This window comes from Leuresthes tenuis, unplaced genomic scaffold, assembly GCF_036924035.1.
Source record: "Leuresthes tenuis unplaced genomic scaffold, fLeuTen1.0.hap1 SCAF_1, whole genome shotgun sequence".
Classification (NCBI taxonomy): Eukaryota; Metazoa; Chordata; class Actinopteri; order Atheriniformes; family Atherinopsidae; genus Leuresthes; species Leuresthes tenuis.
In genome coordinates this window covers 15634095-15648430 of record NW_027325355.1, presented here as the reverse complement: position 1 = coordinate 15648430, position 14336 = coordinate 15634095, and the positions used below count along the sequence as shown (strand labels likewise).

The following is a 14336-nucleotide window of genomic DNA, read 5'->3' as shown; positions in this document are numbered from 1 at the left end:
CGCCCCCCACCAATGCTCCAACTGAAGGGTTAGATGAAACACTAATTCTTGATCCAAAAATAATAGGGGCACCATAGACCTGTAAACCAGAGGTGTGGAGCCAAAGAGAGATTTGGGATTGAGTTTTAAAGTAAGACAAAGGTTTTGGAGAGAGTGAACCATCATGATCTATGAGCCAACAATCAAAACAAGCGCTTTCCTGAAAAATAAATCCCCGATGATATGATGAACCCCAAGAATCCTACTGCTCTGCGTTTGTGTAGGCAGGAGTCACGTCTTTACAGTTATAACAAATACATTTGAACGTTACTGAAAGAAATAAACCAATTCTGACTTAAAGAAGCCCCAACAGTCCTTAGCTGCTCCATCTCATCAGCAGTGACCGGAAATACTGAACAAGTTCTCCTCTTTTACTGAAGTCATGACATCACTTTGCTGATGGGTAGGATGAGGTGTGCAGAGATGACTGATGGGATTGGCTCATGCTTAAGTCCAGTGATTCAAAGTTGAGTGAAAATGTTCTGTTCCGATTTATTTCCACTGGGTATTTTGAGAAACCTGCATCGTGTAACCCTCCTACTACACAATGGAATAGGTAAAGATATGAGTTTTAATGATTTGAAACAATGGTATCTCCTCTAGTTGTGAATAAATCCAATAAGATATTAAACAGTATGGATAACTGGTTGCACCAATTACTGCTGCCCTGTTCAATCACATCATCAACTGAAAAGACCGTTTTGAAGCACAGATTTGGCTCAAAGATCCACCAGTGGCACACTGTGCCAAAATTCTAATGAATTCCAGAGGGCAAGGAGGGTAATTTAGCTATGCTGGTCCAGAAAGGATTTAAATGTAGTTCTGTGGGTTCTTTTAAATCAAACTGACATCAAGAACTCCCAGTGTCCCAAGCCTCTGGGCAAAAAGCACTTTTAACAGTGTTCAGCAAGTGAGAGCAGAAAGTTCATGCTGATGTGAACAAAGCGGCGTGCTTATTATTACACCATTGTCGTTTGCTTACCATAGACGTTTGTGCGTAGTCCGAAGGACATCGTTAGTGAGATCTTTGGTGCCGAAGTGACATCAGAAACGCTCAGGCTATTGGTTGTGCAACAAGATGGGAAGAGGTGGAGAAGAGAAATGTTTCTCTCATCCATCCCCAGACCCATACTGCACTGGGGGGGAAAAAAGAAGTTATTTAAACAGGCTGCTCCCTCTGCTTGCAATTATTAACCAGTTTGGCCTGCAGTTACAGCTGTGATTAAATATTGTGAGGTTTTTGGTTTTTTCTTTTCTTTTTTTCGATTCTCAAAGGTGTTAATGACCGGCCAGAGGCCGTTACATTCTTTCGGGCATGTTATAAACCAGTTCAGCACACGATTCACACATATTGTGCCTAAAAGAGGGATCGGTAGCCTACCACATGTTTATTGTCCAACTGCAAATGAGGGAAATGTAAGTATTTGAGAATAAAATCCCAAGTAAAGCATTTACGATCCAAGTTCTTGGGTTTACTGCTGTATGTTCTCTCAAACTGTGCTCCATTTTTTTGTTCTAAGGAATAGTACTAAGGCAAACCCCAAGGAGGAGAGATGCAGAGTGGAGTCAAGTGAAACAGAGCAAACAGAGGCATACACTGATGGAAGAAAAGGGGGCTGTCTGTTTTATTTAGACCAAAGCCTGTCACAGACATGTCAAACTGAGACATAATGCATGTCCAACATGGGATTTCGTAAAAACAGGAGATATAATAAAGCAAAAAAAAAAAAAAAACAGTCCAAAACATCCTGGAAACAAATTGTGATACTAATGATTTTATTTTTATTTTATTTTAACACCTGCGAGTCTTATTAGAAATGCGTTTCATCCACACACACTTAGGCACTGCGCCAGCAGAAGATTTGCATAAGAAAGGCTCAAAGAGAATAAAAGTAAAGCTTCCAGTGGCCTTCGTTTCATGCTAAATTTAGTTTGAACATCTTATGTAGTTTGATATGCGATAAAACTCAAAAACAGAGGAAATCGGGATTTGTTTGGGACTTCATTCACAATACAGCAAGCAGAGTTCTTAAAATAGTGACTTTATGTTTCCTTTACTGAACCAGCCATAATTAGGATGCCTATATTTCTGCAAAGAAATGTGTCCATTGAAGGTTGTGCACCAGCTTCATAAGCTGCTTGCCGAGCAATGTTAGTCATCATTGGTTGGATGTGGTCAGAACAATGCAATGTTTTAACCTGCAGGGACCAACATCCACAGGAAGGGCTGAGTTTCCTGATGAAGGGAAACCAGGCAATGCAAATCCTTTTTATTTGTCCGTCTCAATGTCTTATAAAACTCACCCCCAAATGTTTGAGATTTCCAACCTCAGCAGGATGGAAGTGTATCAGCAGCATGTTTCACATTCATTAAACCATCTCCTTCGCTGCCGTTGCAGGTCCTGGAGTCCCTGCTGTGCTGCTGCTGAGTTTTGACAACGTGGACTGTGAGTAGCCTTTCTTCAGCTCAATATGAAACCATTTCAGACGTTTTGGTGTTTGTGATGCTTGCGTGGGAAGGCAGACGCGCCTTTTCTCGTGGCCGCTCTGAAATGGTGACTAGTTTACAGCAATTAAGCAGCATCCTCTAATTTGTGTGGAAACACGAGCAGCTGTTGGATTTGTTGCGGCGCCAGACTGCACCAATAGTTTGAATGTTTCAAGATGTTTAATGTGTTTTTTATATCGCTCTTTAAATGGGTTTGTTTAACAGCTAATAGTCAGTGTTGCTGTACAAGCCTGACAAGTAAAATGGAAGAAAAAAAGGAAAAGCACAGATTTGTATGCCCCTCACATGATTAATTAATATTCAGCTGCAGGGTAAGACTGCAAAAAGCCAAGGTAACTGAGACGTGCGTCATTTTTAAAGGTGTGTACAGTACTGGATGTCTGTCTACCATGAAGACTAGTGGTTATAAAGATAAAATAGAAATGCGCACATTTGCTTTCTGTATCTTCTGGATAAAGACCTGAATAATTTATGCAAACTGTTGTCTATTCTGCCTGTACTTTTGCATGATCGCACAGTTCACCTTCACAGCTTCTCTGAGAGGCAGCAAAAATCTGTGAGACAAAACTAGCGTTTGGATTTACTTGTCATTTTGAAATTTTGAAAGTATTTTGAAGGTCAGTCTGCCAAGATTAGGCAGGCCAGACTTATTATGAGCTACTGAATGACCCTTTGTTGGTTAAATGCTGTGTGTTATTTACAGTTTACAGTAGAGTATAGTGTTGTAGTCATAGGTTATTCCTCAAAAACACCTATTTGTTGGAGCAGAGATGCATTTGTTGCTATGCTATTGTCCACAAGGGGCAACGGTGAGTCAAATTTACATTTGAAAACAAAAGCAGAACAACTCTCAAAAGTGAGATTTCAACTTTGATGCAATCGTTCCTCACCGAGTCTTCAGTTTCACTGGTTTTACGCTGAGACTTCTGCCATAGAGTGCAACTATAAGAAGGACAAAAACATTTTCAAACAACTCTTTTGAAACTTCGAGTTCAACATTTGGTTGTCGCCATCTTGGTGCATTTGTAGCCAGAAATGACCATATTTGAATAAGAGGGCGAAGATGGAAAGTGATATTTATTCCCTGATTGGGCAGTATCTTCGAGGACAAACGTCCTTGTAATTACCAAGTTTTTTTTTTTTTTTTTTGAGTGACCACTAAATCAGTGATGAGAAAGAATGAATCTAGCCAATGACAACATCCTGAGTTGGGGGTAAATTTGCCGACGTTGGTGCTTTTTGAATGCGAGTGAACTGGAGCCAGATGCTTTTATGGAACCAGCATGGTACTGCAGCTATTCACGCAATCTATAATTTCTGCTGGAATCAACGCAGTGCTGACTTATTGAACTTCACGAGCCAATTAGTCTCATCTGTGACACATCAAAGGTAATGTAGGCGAAATCAGGGATCCACTTTCTAACTATTACACTCAAAGGTGGTTCTGCAGCCACCAAACCTGCTCATTAAAATGACTCCTCAACAGCTGTCATTAGACTGTGCCTTAACTGAATACCTCCTGTATATGTTGTATACAAGTAACAGCTGTGCTGCATTATCATAACTGTCATTCTCAGCATATTTCATCCTGGAGAGCAATCTCCCTCTGCGGTCTGCGCTGGAGACCAGAAGGACAACTCTGACTGATATCCGGATGATCGCTAATGACAACTTTGGTACAAATTATCTTCACTTAGCAGCTGTGTTTGCGTGCAAGTGCCATGATATAATTGAGCCACTCAGAGGGTGATATATGTGTGTGTGTGTGCGCCTGTCTCCATGTTTGTGTATCGGCCTGCTTGTCTTTTTCTTTGCCCTCCGTCGGTCACCTCTCCTTCAGCTAATGTTTCACTGTCTCTTCCTGCAGAGCTGCCTCTGAAGCTCATTTATCCTCCTGACTTTTCCGACTCCTACCTCTACGGCCTTCTCCTCATTGTGTAAGCCTTTTTTTTTTTCCACTTGAATACATTTTTTTTTGTACTTTCTTGTACTTTCATCACTGCAACGCCAGCTTCAAAGGCCAAAATTCAACAAACACACCTGCCCACGAAGCACTTCATTTCTTCGTAGATGCAGGCTGTTTAAATGTTTCACAAAAAGAGCGGCAGCAAAACTATAATAAATATCTATATTAATGGAAAACTAACGTTTAAGCATCACAGTATTTTAGATTTAAATGCATGTTTGTCGACATAAATGTTGATTAAAACTGAAAATAGGCTAATAGAGTACAGGTGCAAAATAACCAGCTGACTGGACACAGGTGGGAAACTGAAGGCAAAAGGAAAAATTAGCCGACATGAAACGTGGAAAAACATTTAAAGTTATAGTAGAAAGCCATGAACGAAAAAAGCAAAACATGGTCCAATTTCTATTTTGCCCTGGTACCCTCCCACTTAAGGCTTCTGAACACCAGATCTGTATTTATCAAAAATAAACGCGTCATAGTATGTAAAACATATTCACAGGCCGATTTAGAGGATTCCTTTGATCATTAACCCCTGAGGAACAGGTTTGAGTTTCTGGCTTTTTTTCCCACTTCAGTCAAGCGTGTCAAGCGTGTTCAGTCAAGCATTTTGACTGCTCAGAGCCACAATATATGCAAACGGCTTCATTCAGGATGACATCTGACAAACTGATCCACTTTTTCAAGCACTTTAGCGGAGAAAAATCAATGGGATAACTCCACAACATTCCCCCAATTTTGACAGACAATGTAATAGATACAGCGGACTGGATCCTGGTAATTGTTTGTTTGGCTTTTAAATATGCAGTTTCAGTATTTCCATTAGGGTATCAAACTGGACCACTGACAACTAAAATACACCTGGAAACAATCAGGAGAATTGTGTAGTCATTTACTCCCCTGGTGAAACTCCTTCCTCTGCTTTTTTCTACTATAAAAAAAAATGAGGATCACAAAATTATCTTCAGTGCTTGACAGCTTCATTTTGCCTCGTCCTCAAATATCTACAACTGGTGGATCAATAAAATCCACATTAAAAATACAGACTTGCTCCGAAAAGTCCTTTTATGGTTGCAGATGCACTCTTAAAGAGAAACACACCAGCCAAAGCTGTGAGAAACCCTTCTCCGATGGACACACGAACCTCCAGACATCACCTGCATTTCTAATTTACTATCAAGGTGGAAATTTAAAAAAATTAATTCCCCAAATGCTCCCACTTGCCTTTTCTCTCACTCTGCTTTTTTCTTCTTTTTTAAAAGAAAACATTAACCAACCAACATTGACAGCAGCTCTCTTCTTTTTATTCTGAGCCGTGTTTCCAGGAAAATTCACTTGCTTCTCTTCAAGAAACTGTTTTGCTGTTTTTCTTCCATTTATGGTGCGAAAACATCTTTTGATTATTTTCCTCTGCGTTTGATGTGATCAAAACATGGGAAAAAAATCCTACAGTCCGCAAAATTATGTGACGGCTTTACATCAAAGCGAGTCCTCGCCATTTCCCTCCTTTTATAGGAATACGAGAACGGTTTTAATCATTTGCACAGATCTCAAACAAAACGGTACTCCATAATTGCCGCTTTCCTCTGCCAAAATGTTTTTTCCTGAATGTTCACAAAAGCTATTTGATATTGTATATTACTGAGGCAGTGCTACTGAGATAATGGAAGTCATATTTGTTGGCGCTTCACGGTTGAGGAGCGTGGTCTGTGAGCCACGGAGGACTTTTATTACCCACTTCCCCTTCAGGCTTGTTGGTTTGGAACGATTCTTAATGTGGTGGATCCCATACGGGACATGCAAACAAAGTGGGGACGTGTAGGGGACGGACTGGAATTGGGTCAATGTGGCTAGCTGAACATGCTGTACTCCTTCCATTTGTCAAAATCTGGTCTCATGTGGTGCTTTGAATTTGGATAATTGCTTATTTATCAAGAAAAGAGGATAAAAGTTAATGTGGAAGAAGTGGGGTAAGTGTACACATGTAAAAAGAAAAAAAAATCTATTAAAACAAAATGACATCCCTTTTAAACCCCTCTAAACCAATTATCAGCCAATGAACCAATCAGAACTGAAAATAAAGCTGAAGTAAGAGTTTTTGGTGAAAATGAGTCAAATAAAGTTGCGTGCTTCTCGACAGCGTTGGCGCTCCGGGCGAGCAGGCGGTCACGGAGGAGTTCAGGCTGGACTGGGAGTCTATAATGGCGGGATCTGAGCAGGTTGTCGTGGCGCGGCTGGACGGCAGGGGGTCGGGGTTCAGAGGTCAAAGGTGGGGACATTTTGTTGCAGTCTTGTTGGGAAAAGGTTCCAGAATACTCTCCCTGTCCTCATGATCTTTTGTCACTTCACAGAGTGTTGCAACAGGTCCATCAGAGGCTCGGCACAGTGGACGCAGAAGACCAGATCGCAGCTCTGGAGTATGTAACAATAGTCTGCACCATAACTGTCATAGTCTGATCGGTTTTGTTAGAATTTACTAAAACATTAAACTATTACTATTTTATTTATCCCGTAACTGTCATCTTTTATCATAGAATGAAGGAATGTTAACTGTTCATAACGGAGTTGAGAGGATATGCTGTTAGAAATAGCATGTAGCAGTGAAAAAGTCCACAAGTTTGCTTTTCTTTTTGATTTCAGTGAGAGCAATTAGAATAATTTTGGGATTTGGACGCATTTCCAATCTTATTTGACGCTTTACAGAGCAAATAAAGAAAATATCAGTTGCTTCAGAACTGATCAAGAAGAACTGTGTTCATATTTAAAATGGGATTAAAAGGTCTATTGTTGAGTTTTTCTATGGATAAAAACAGTTGATTTGCTTTAACGTGTCATCAGAGGAAAACCTCTCTCTAAAAAGAACATGGCTGCACATTTTGGGTTTGTAAAGTTTGCTCATAATGCACAGCAGCACGTTTGGAGAAAACCCAACACAGCATATCAGCACAAACTGTCCAACTGTCAAGCACGGTGGCGGAGGGCTCATGGTTTGGGCTTGTTCTGCAGCCACAGGACCTGGACACCTTGCAGTCACTAGGTTGACCATGAACTCCTCTGCATACCAAAGTATTCTGGAGTCAAATGTGAGGCCAAGTCAAGGAAGACTAGACTTTTCATCAAAAGTCTTTCCCTCCCAATTTTGATGTGAGAGCAGATCTTAAAAAGATTCTCTAATTTTCTGAAAAGTCAGTTTGTTTGTGAGGCGTTTGTTTTTGCTGCACTCATTTTAGCCATAAGAGAGTGAAGTTTTCACCCCTTTCTAACGTCCTAAATACACCAAAAAGCAGATGAAAAAACTACTTTTCATCGAGTGTTACAGAAAAATGAGCCCACCAAAAACAAGAAATGTCTTCTTCACCCGGCGATGAAATAAAATGGTATTCAGTTAAGGAGTTTCTCGGAGCTCATTTAACACTCTCGAGAAATTTCAGGGCTCTCTCAGCGCTTACACGGTGTGGAGATGAGACTCGCAGTGCTCGCTTCCATGGCAAACCTGAAAGATTATCGCCTCGCCAGGCGTGCTTGGTTCTGGTCGATTATGTTCAAACATCCCTCCTTCTTTGTCCTCTCCCTTCTGTGCCATTTTTTTTTTCCCCTGACGGGATCAGTCAAGACAGACACGCTGTCAGTAATTCCCCGCGGCTTTGCCCTTTGACCTCCTGACTGTCGGAGCCCCAGCTGAGCGTTTGACATGTGAAATTCAATTTTTGAAAAACATAACTCCTCCTGTCCTCCTGTGATCTGCCCATTATAACTCGCCCCCCTTGTCTTTTCGCAGATACCTGGTGACTCTGCCGTTCATCGATCACAATCGTGTCGGAGTCTTCGGAGAGGTTCGTGTCAGACCGTGCAGACCTTCGCTTTTGAGCTGCGATGCGTTCACTGACTGTACGACTCTAATGGCTCTGTGGTGCAATGCACACAGGATCAGACCTGATCTGATTCTTTGTGACGAAACAGTTAGATTTAAGCAGTTTCCTTTTCTTCGTTGCAGATTGAAGTTGATTGTTTTCATTTCACGCTGCAATTTTATCGTTTCTTTTCATTTTCAAAAAGGACTCATTCATCTGTAATAAGCGGGTGTGTTTCAGATAGAGATTTTACAATCAAACACGTGTCACAATGGTAAGATATGTTTTGTGGTTTTTTGCCATTTAAACAGCTCAACATCATCTGAGCCAAACCTGCACGTAACTGCATCAAAAATCTCTTGCACAGTGCAGTTTTTGGTTTGTTTTTTTACACCTAACTTCATTAATCTTTTATATTCCCCTCTGGTTGCCTTCTAAAACATTTTTTTTTTTTTAAAAAAACATCTATTTAAGTCACAGATGCAGTACAGTTTCAATTTAAGGCACCTCCAAGGTAAAAACTCGATGCAGTGGAAACCGTGTAGCTCAACACGAATGTGGAATAATGTGGAAAACGCCTTTTGAGCAGAAAAATGTATCATTCTGTTTGTTTGTCTCTGCAGGGATACGGTGGTTATCTCACACTGATGATGCTTAAGTCGACGGAGAGGCTGATCAGGTGTGCTGCAGCCCGTGCTCCCGTCACAGACTGGACCATGTATGGTGAGCACAAGTTAAAAAGGAAAAGAGTCATCCACACGGCACGCCGCAGGGGCATAGAAATATTCATTACTTCTGCTGCAGCAGCACCGACTCTTGTCATCTTCCTCTTCACTAAATTTTTTATCCTACATGATCTTTTTCTATGTATTATCGGAGTAATGCGAGTTAAATTATCTTTTAGCTCTGCTTTTGGGGATTGGGGCTTATTGAATTGGAAGATGAAAGGCTCTCCTCAGTTCTCTGAGTGAACACTGAGTTTGGACTCCTGTGCAGCTGTGGAGATACTGCTGGATGCGATTACAGTTTGATAGACTGAGGTGTTGCTGCAAAGCCTCCGAAGCGAGAAAAATAACAGGTTTTGTTGGTGGTTAAAACACATCTCAACCCTCTATGCCTGTCAAATCTATGTTTCCATCTGTCAAAAGTGTAAAAGGAGAAACTTGTTTAGCTACATTCACTGTTCATTATTCAACGCTCAACGTCTTTTTTGCTTTCAGCTTCTGCCTTCTCTGAGAGATACTTTGGCTTGCCTTCCACTGAGGATACCAGATACCAAGTAAGTAAGCCGCTTCTGCTAATCCTCCTCCTTCTCCTTAGCTTCTTTCCTTTTTTAAAGTTTAGCTCATATCTTTCTTCTCCATTTCAGGAAATTCAGGATAATTAGGTTTCTGCAGTAAAATCTTTTTCTTTTTTTAAATCACCCCAATATTTTCAATTAAATTAAATCAACTGACATCATCTTAAGCTAAAGCAAACCTAATGTATGGTGGGTTTTGGAAAACAAGTCTCTTCCATTAAATGTGTTGAGGCCCAGGCATTAAGCTTGAAATACAGTTGCTGTTAATTAGCAAACGCATGTTTTTCGTGGCGTCCTCGCGTGCCCTGCGTTCATTTGGTACGTCCTCAGAAAGTAGTGTTACACATACGAAAGCTGCAATACGTAGGTAACCAGTAGGGGGTGTGGAAAGTTTTTTTTTTTTTACGTTTCAATGTTATGTATTGTCAATTTCTCGTGCCATGCAGTAATCGGGTCACATTGCACATTTGAACCAACTGGAAACGAGCCAGCTACTCAGCTGGTCACATTCCAACATGAAAACAAGGCCCTCTGGTTGTCACATCTGCGATGTACCCAGTACCCTTTGAGCATACTTTTCCAACTGAAAACCAAAATGAGCTCACAAGGGAGAGAAACCATGTGATCCGGGATGGAAGTCATACACCTTACAAGTTTGTTGCTCTTTCATCGAAGGCAACAAAGAGACTTTCGTGTTGTGGAGGCTTTTGCTGTCTGCTTCCAACATTGCCTTTGCCTCATGCACAAAGGAACAGATGCCAAAGGCAGAATTTGACGCCCTGAAAATGATAGGTGGATCAATACGCAGGTGATCAGGTCAGATGGCCAGTATCCAGATACAGTGGGATATTATCTATGTTTCCTCCCAGTCAGACCGAAAAAACATTTGGAATGATGTATAGACAAGCCAGGTATTTTGGAAAGCTGCGGGAGGCCTTTCCTCCCACTATATTCGTACAGCTCCTCATTTCCCTTACAATTCTTCATCAGAAATGGATTTTGCAAAGTTATTATGACGCACAGAGCAACGGCAGCAACATCAATGAGAAATACAGCGACTTTAAAATCAATGTGACAATCTTTTGATGGTAGGATTTGAGACTGAAACTCGTTCATTATCAACGTGTTTAGGGGTGGCTCTCGCTTTTTTGATAGAAAACATCTTTTTTGCCTTTCTTTTCCCGCAGTAACATAAAAGTCATGGATTAACATGGATTTCCAAAGCTACGAGCCTCCAATCTTGTCCTTTGCAACAGCAATGAAAAGAAAACACATACATGAATAGCACGAAAGTGCCAGAAGTCAAAGCTAAAGAACATTATCCAATCGTCCTCCATGTGAAGGTTGCATTCAGAGTGTATTTTTTCTACTAAGTGGGTTGCGTAGAACTGGGCCAGAGTGCTCTATTTTCGTGACTCTCGCAGCAGGAGGGGATCTGTTTTAAATGACATCCAGAGAAGGGAAGTGTTACATGATCTGATCGGAGAAAATTCAGTGGGACGTCATCACTCATCCCGTCCTCTGAGACAGAGACGCAGAGACAGTGAAGAAGATAGAAAAAGTCTGGGTGTTGATGACTGACTGCGGTCAGAAAATCTTCTTGTGCAAATCCCAGGGTGGAAAAAACAGTGAATGATAGGATCCAGATATTGAGAGTTTACTTTAATATCACAGATAAGCATCCAAACTCCTGTGAGCAATACATATAAATGCAATCTGGCTTCTTGTTTCACAGAGAATACAAGAAAATAATGTGCGAAGTCGGGCTGTTTTCTCACGACAGACGAGACCATTACCAAGTACATTTTTATTCTCAGTCTCTCTTTCTCATGAGAAACTCGCTTCCTGAGACCCACACTAATCAAATCCTGACAGTCTGAGCTTCTCAGCCACAGACAGGAAATACTACATATTACTCAGTCTGCTTCCATATGCCTACTTTGCGTGTGCATGGGATGTATCCTTCCCACAGCCCCAACCTTTCTTGCTGTGATACAGCAGCTCCCACTGATCCGTCTCAAGGCGACAAAACTCCACCTGTGCGCAGTTGAATGACTTCAACTTATCATTCCGTGGGAAGGTTACATGCTGGGCGTTTTCTGAACTGAGAACAGTAACACCCTGGAATCACCAGCTGACAAACTCTTTTTAAAATCAGTGTTCCACAATACAAATCTAAGATACTAAAGCCTATAGGACATGTTGGTAGGCCACCAGGTAACTAAATGTTTTCGGATTCAATAAAACCTCAATTTACTGATCAAAAGCCGACTCGAGTGAAGAAAAGCAACCACATTTACTCTTGTTTCGGCAAGTAACGTTCGCTTGCCAGGAGCTTCTGCCATTCTTGTAATTCCATTGCTTCTCACTCACTTCAACTCATCTCGATGCTCCGTTTGTTTATGTGTGGATTCCAGGGCAGACTAGACACCACATCTCATCTAGTGATACTACAGCAAAAACCTAAACTTTTACCTCCATCCCCACAGTATCTCAGCTGTGTATCTCAGCTACATAGTACATTAGGTATTGTTTCTTTCAAATCTGTTGTCTGTGGTTGAATATTTCATGTTTTTTTAAAACTTTTTTTCCCCACAAAAAGCACGTTAAAAACCAACTACAACGCGAGGGCTTTTTTCTTGTGCTTTTTAAGCTTTTTTTCGAATATTCTTGGAATTTTATAGGACCTTGTTGATGCACTGTATAAATAATTGCACTTGCTTTTCATTTCCAGGCTTCCAAAGTGTTGCCCAACATGAAAGGACTTCAGGGAGGAACTCTGTTTCTGGCCCACGGCACTGCTGATGGTACGCCCATGGACTCCATCTCCATATAACAATGGAAGCAAAAAAAATTATTGAGTTTTTGTTATTTCCGTGACTGTTATGTGGGATACTAGAGAAAAGCCTGAGAGGGGCAGAGACTGTTCTTTGTGTCATTTTTTAAACAGAAACTCTCCTTAATGAAAAGCTTTAAAACTTGACCTCAAGCAGGAGCCTGAGCTTTTATCCAGCAGTGGAATTAACCCCACTGACACTCATTTGGATGTCTTGTTTTTCTCCACAGCAAATGTTCACTTCCAGCACTCAGCAGAGCTCATCAAACACTTAATAAAGATCGGAGCCAACTACACAATGCAGGTAAATATGGCTCACGTAAGAACAATCTTCAATTCCTAAAAAGATTTTTGAAAAAAAAAAACCAAATAAACAGATTTCAGACAACTGTCTGAAGACATAAAATCAAATGTGATCCAACAGAAAGTATCCGATCTTGAAAGCATGACAGAATGCTCCGTGCGTGAGGGATTAATTGACTGAACTAACCAAACACAGCTGTGGCAGGGAGAACCGCAAGCGGGAAGGATAATTAACTGAAATGTTGAAGAAAAAGACATTTCAAAATAAAACAGGAAGTGATCAAGAAAACCCTAAAACCAAGACACTGAACATCCTCCTTTTTTATCCCTTTATTTGAATAGTTCAGCAGTTTTGGGAATGATGCTTTTTGAAGCTCGAGAATTTTCTCTGACAAAATCCACCTTCCACTAGGTTCAGTGTTTGTGTCAAGTTCCGCTAAGCTAAGCTAAGCTAAGCTAAGATAAGCTAAGCTAAGCTAACCGCCTGCTGACTGAAAATAAAAAAGCAGTAAGGCATTGTCACTGGTTGCATTCATCTTAAATCAGCTTGTTTTAACTTTTTATAAAAAATGTCTTGTGTGAAGTAGACTTTTGTGCATTTGTGTATAGATTAACACTTGTTTAAGAAGGCTCACCACAATCTCGTGACCAGCTGCAAAGGTTTTGCCTTCCGAATGCATGCTCATCCATCATCCAATCCTCCTCTATTCAAACAACAGACTCCATGTTTTTAATCCTGCTTTATTCCTTCAAAAGGGAATATCTAGCCTGTGTTGGGATTTAGTTTAGTAACTCAGCTGCACTGGCTCCCCATCCACTACAGAATGTGTTTCAAAATTTTGGTTTTAACATGAAGAGCTCTACATGGACATGAACCAACTTACATCAGAGAACTTTTGCAACCAGATACAGCCTTTGCAACAATGGCTCCCACTCTCTGGAGCTTCCTTCCTCTGAGCCTGACATCTGTGGACTCTTTTAAAAAAGCAGCTGAAACCCCATCTTTTTCAACTTGCTTTTGATTAGCTTTTATGTTTTTGTATTTTTCATGTGTTTTGTGTATTTCATTGTGAAGCACTTTGTGTGAGGAAAATTTATATCTTGAAAGGTGCTACATAAATTTTACTTACTTATTACTCAGTTCGTACCCAATCCCTCAAATTACTATGACAGTTTCCAGTCCGTCCAATGGCAGCCTCAAGTACAATTTTAAGAGTTTTGTGGGTTTTCAATTATTTTTGTCACTCAGACAGCCCGTGCACGGGCCTTCAACAGTTTTAAACATGACTTTGCTGTACATAAGAATGTCATGTGCAGGTGGGTCCGCATGCATCATACTGTTGGAAAATCGAGACTCTTGTGATTGAGCTGATGCTAACTGTTTGAAGATACATTTACCACAGCAGCTCCACTAATCAGACAGAACGAAGCATTCTGCTCTTCCACTCATCAATATCATCCCAGCAAATCAGTGTGTTGTGCCTAATTTTCCAATTATTTTGCGTTATAACTCCCTTTAAACATGAACAACA

The 14336-nt window shown here is 40.7% G+C and overlaps 1 protein-coding gene across 2 annotated transcripts in view; it reads left to right on the top strand.

Annotated features, from left to right (window-relative positions):
• LOC140299862 (inactive dipeptidyl peptidase 10-like) overlaps nucleotides 1-14336 on the top strand; it is a 90334-nt gene that overhangs the window by 72778 nt on the left and 3220 nt on the right. For both annotated transcript variants that reach the window (XM_072379756.1, XM_072379757.1), the window contains exons 17-26: nucleotides 2439-2486; nucleotides 4126-4224; nucleotides 4416-4485; nucleotides 6655-6783; nucleotides 6866-6931; nucleotides 8293-8347; nucleotides 8989-9088; nucleotides 9586-9644; nucleotides 12400-12472; nucleotides 12732-12805. In XM_072379756.1, coding sequence (XP_072235857.1) covers nucleotides 2439-2486; nucleotides 4126-4224; nucleotides 4416-4485; nucleotides 6655-6783; nucleotides 6866-6931; nucleotides 8293-8347; nucleotides 8989-9088; nucleotides 9586-9644; nucleotides 12400-12472; nucleotides 12732-12805 — 773 coding nt within the window. The remainder of the gene's footprint in view (nucleotides 1-2438; nucleotides 2487-4125; nucleotides 4225-4415; nucleotides 4486-6654; nucleotides 6784-6865; nucleotides 6932-8292; nucleotides 8348-8988; nucleotides 9089-9585; nucleotides 9645-12399; nucleotides 12473-12731; nucleotides 12806-14336) is intronic.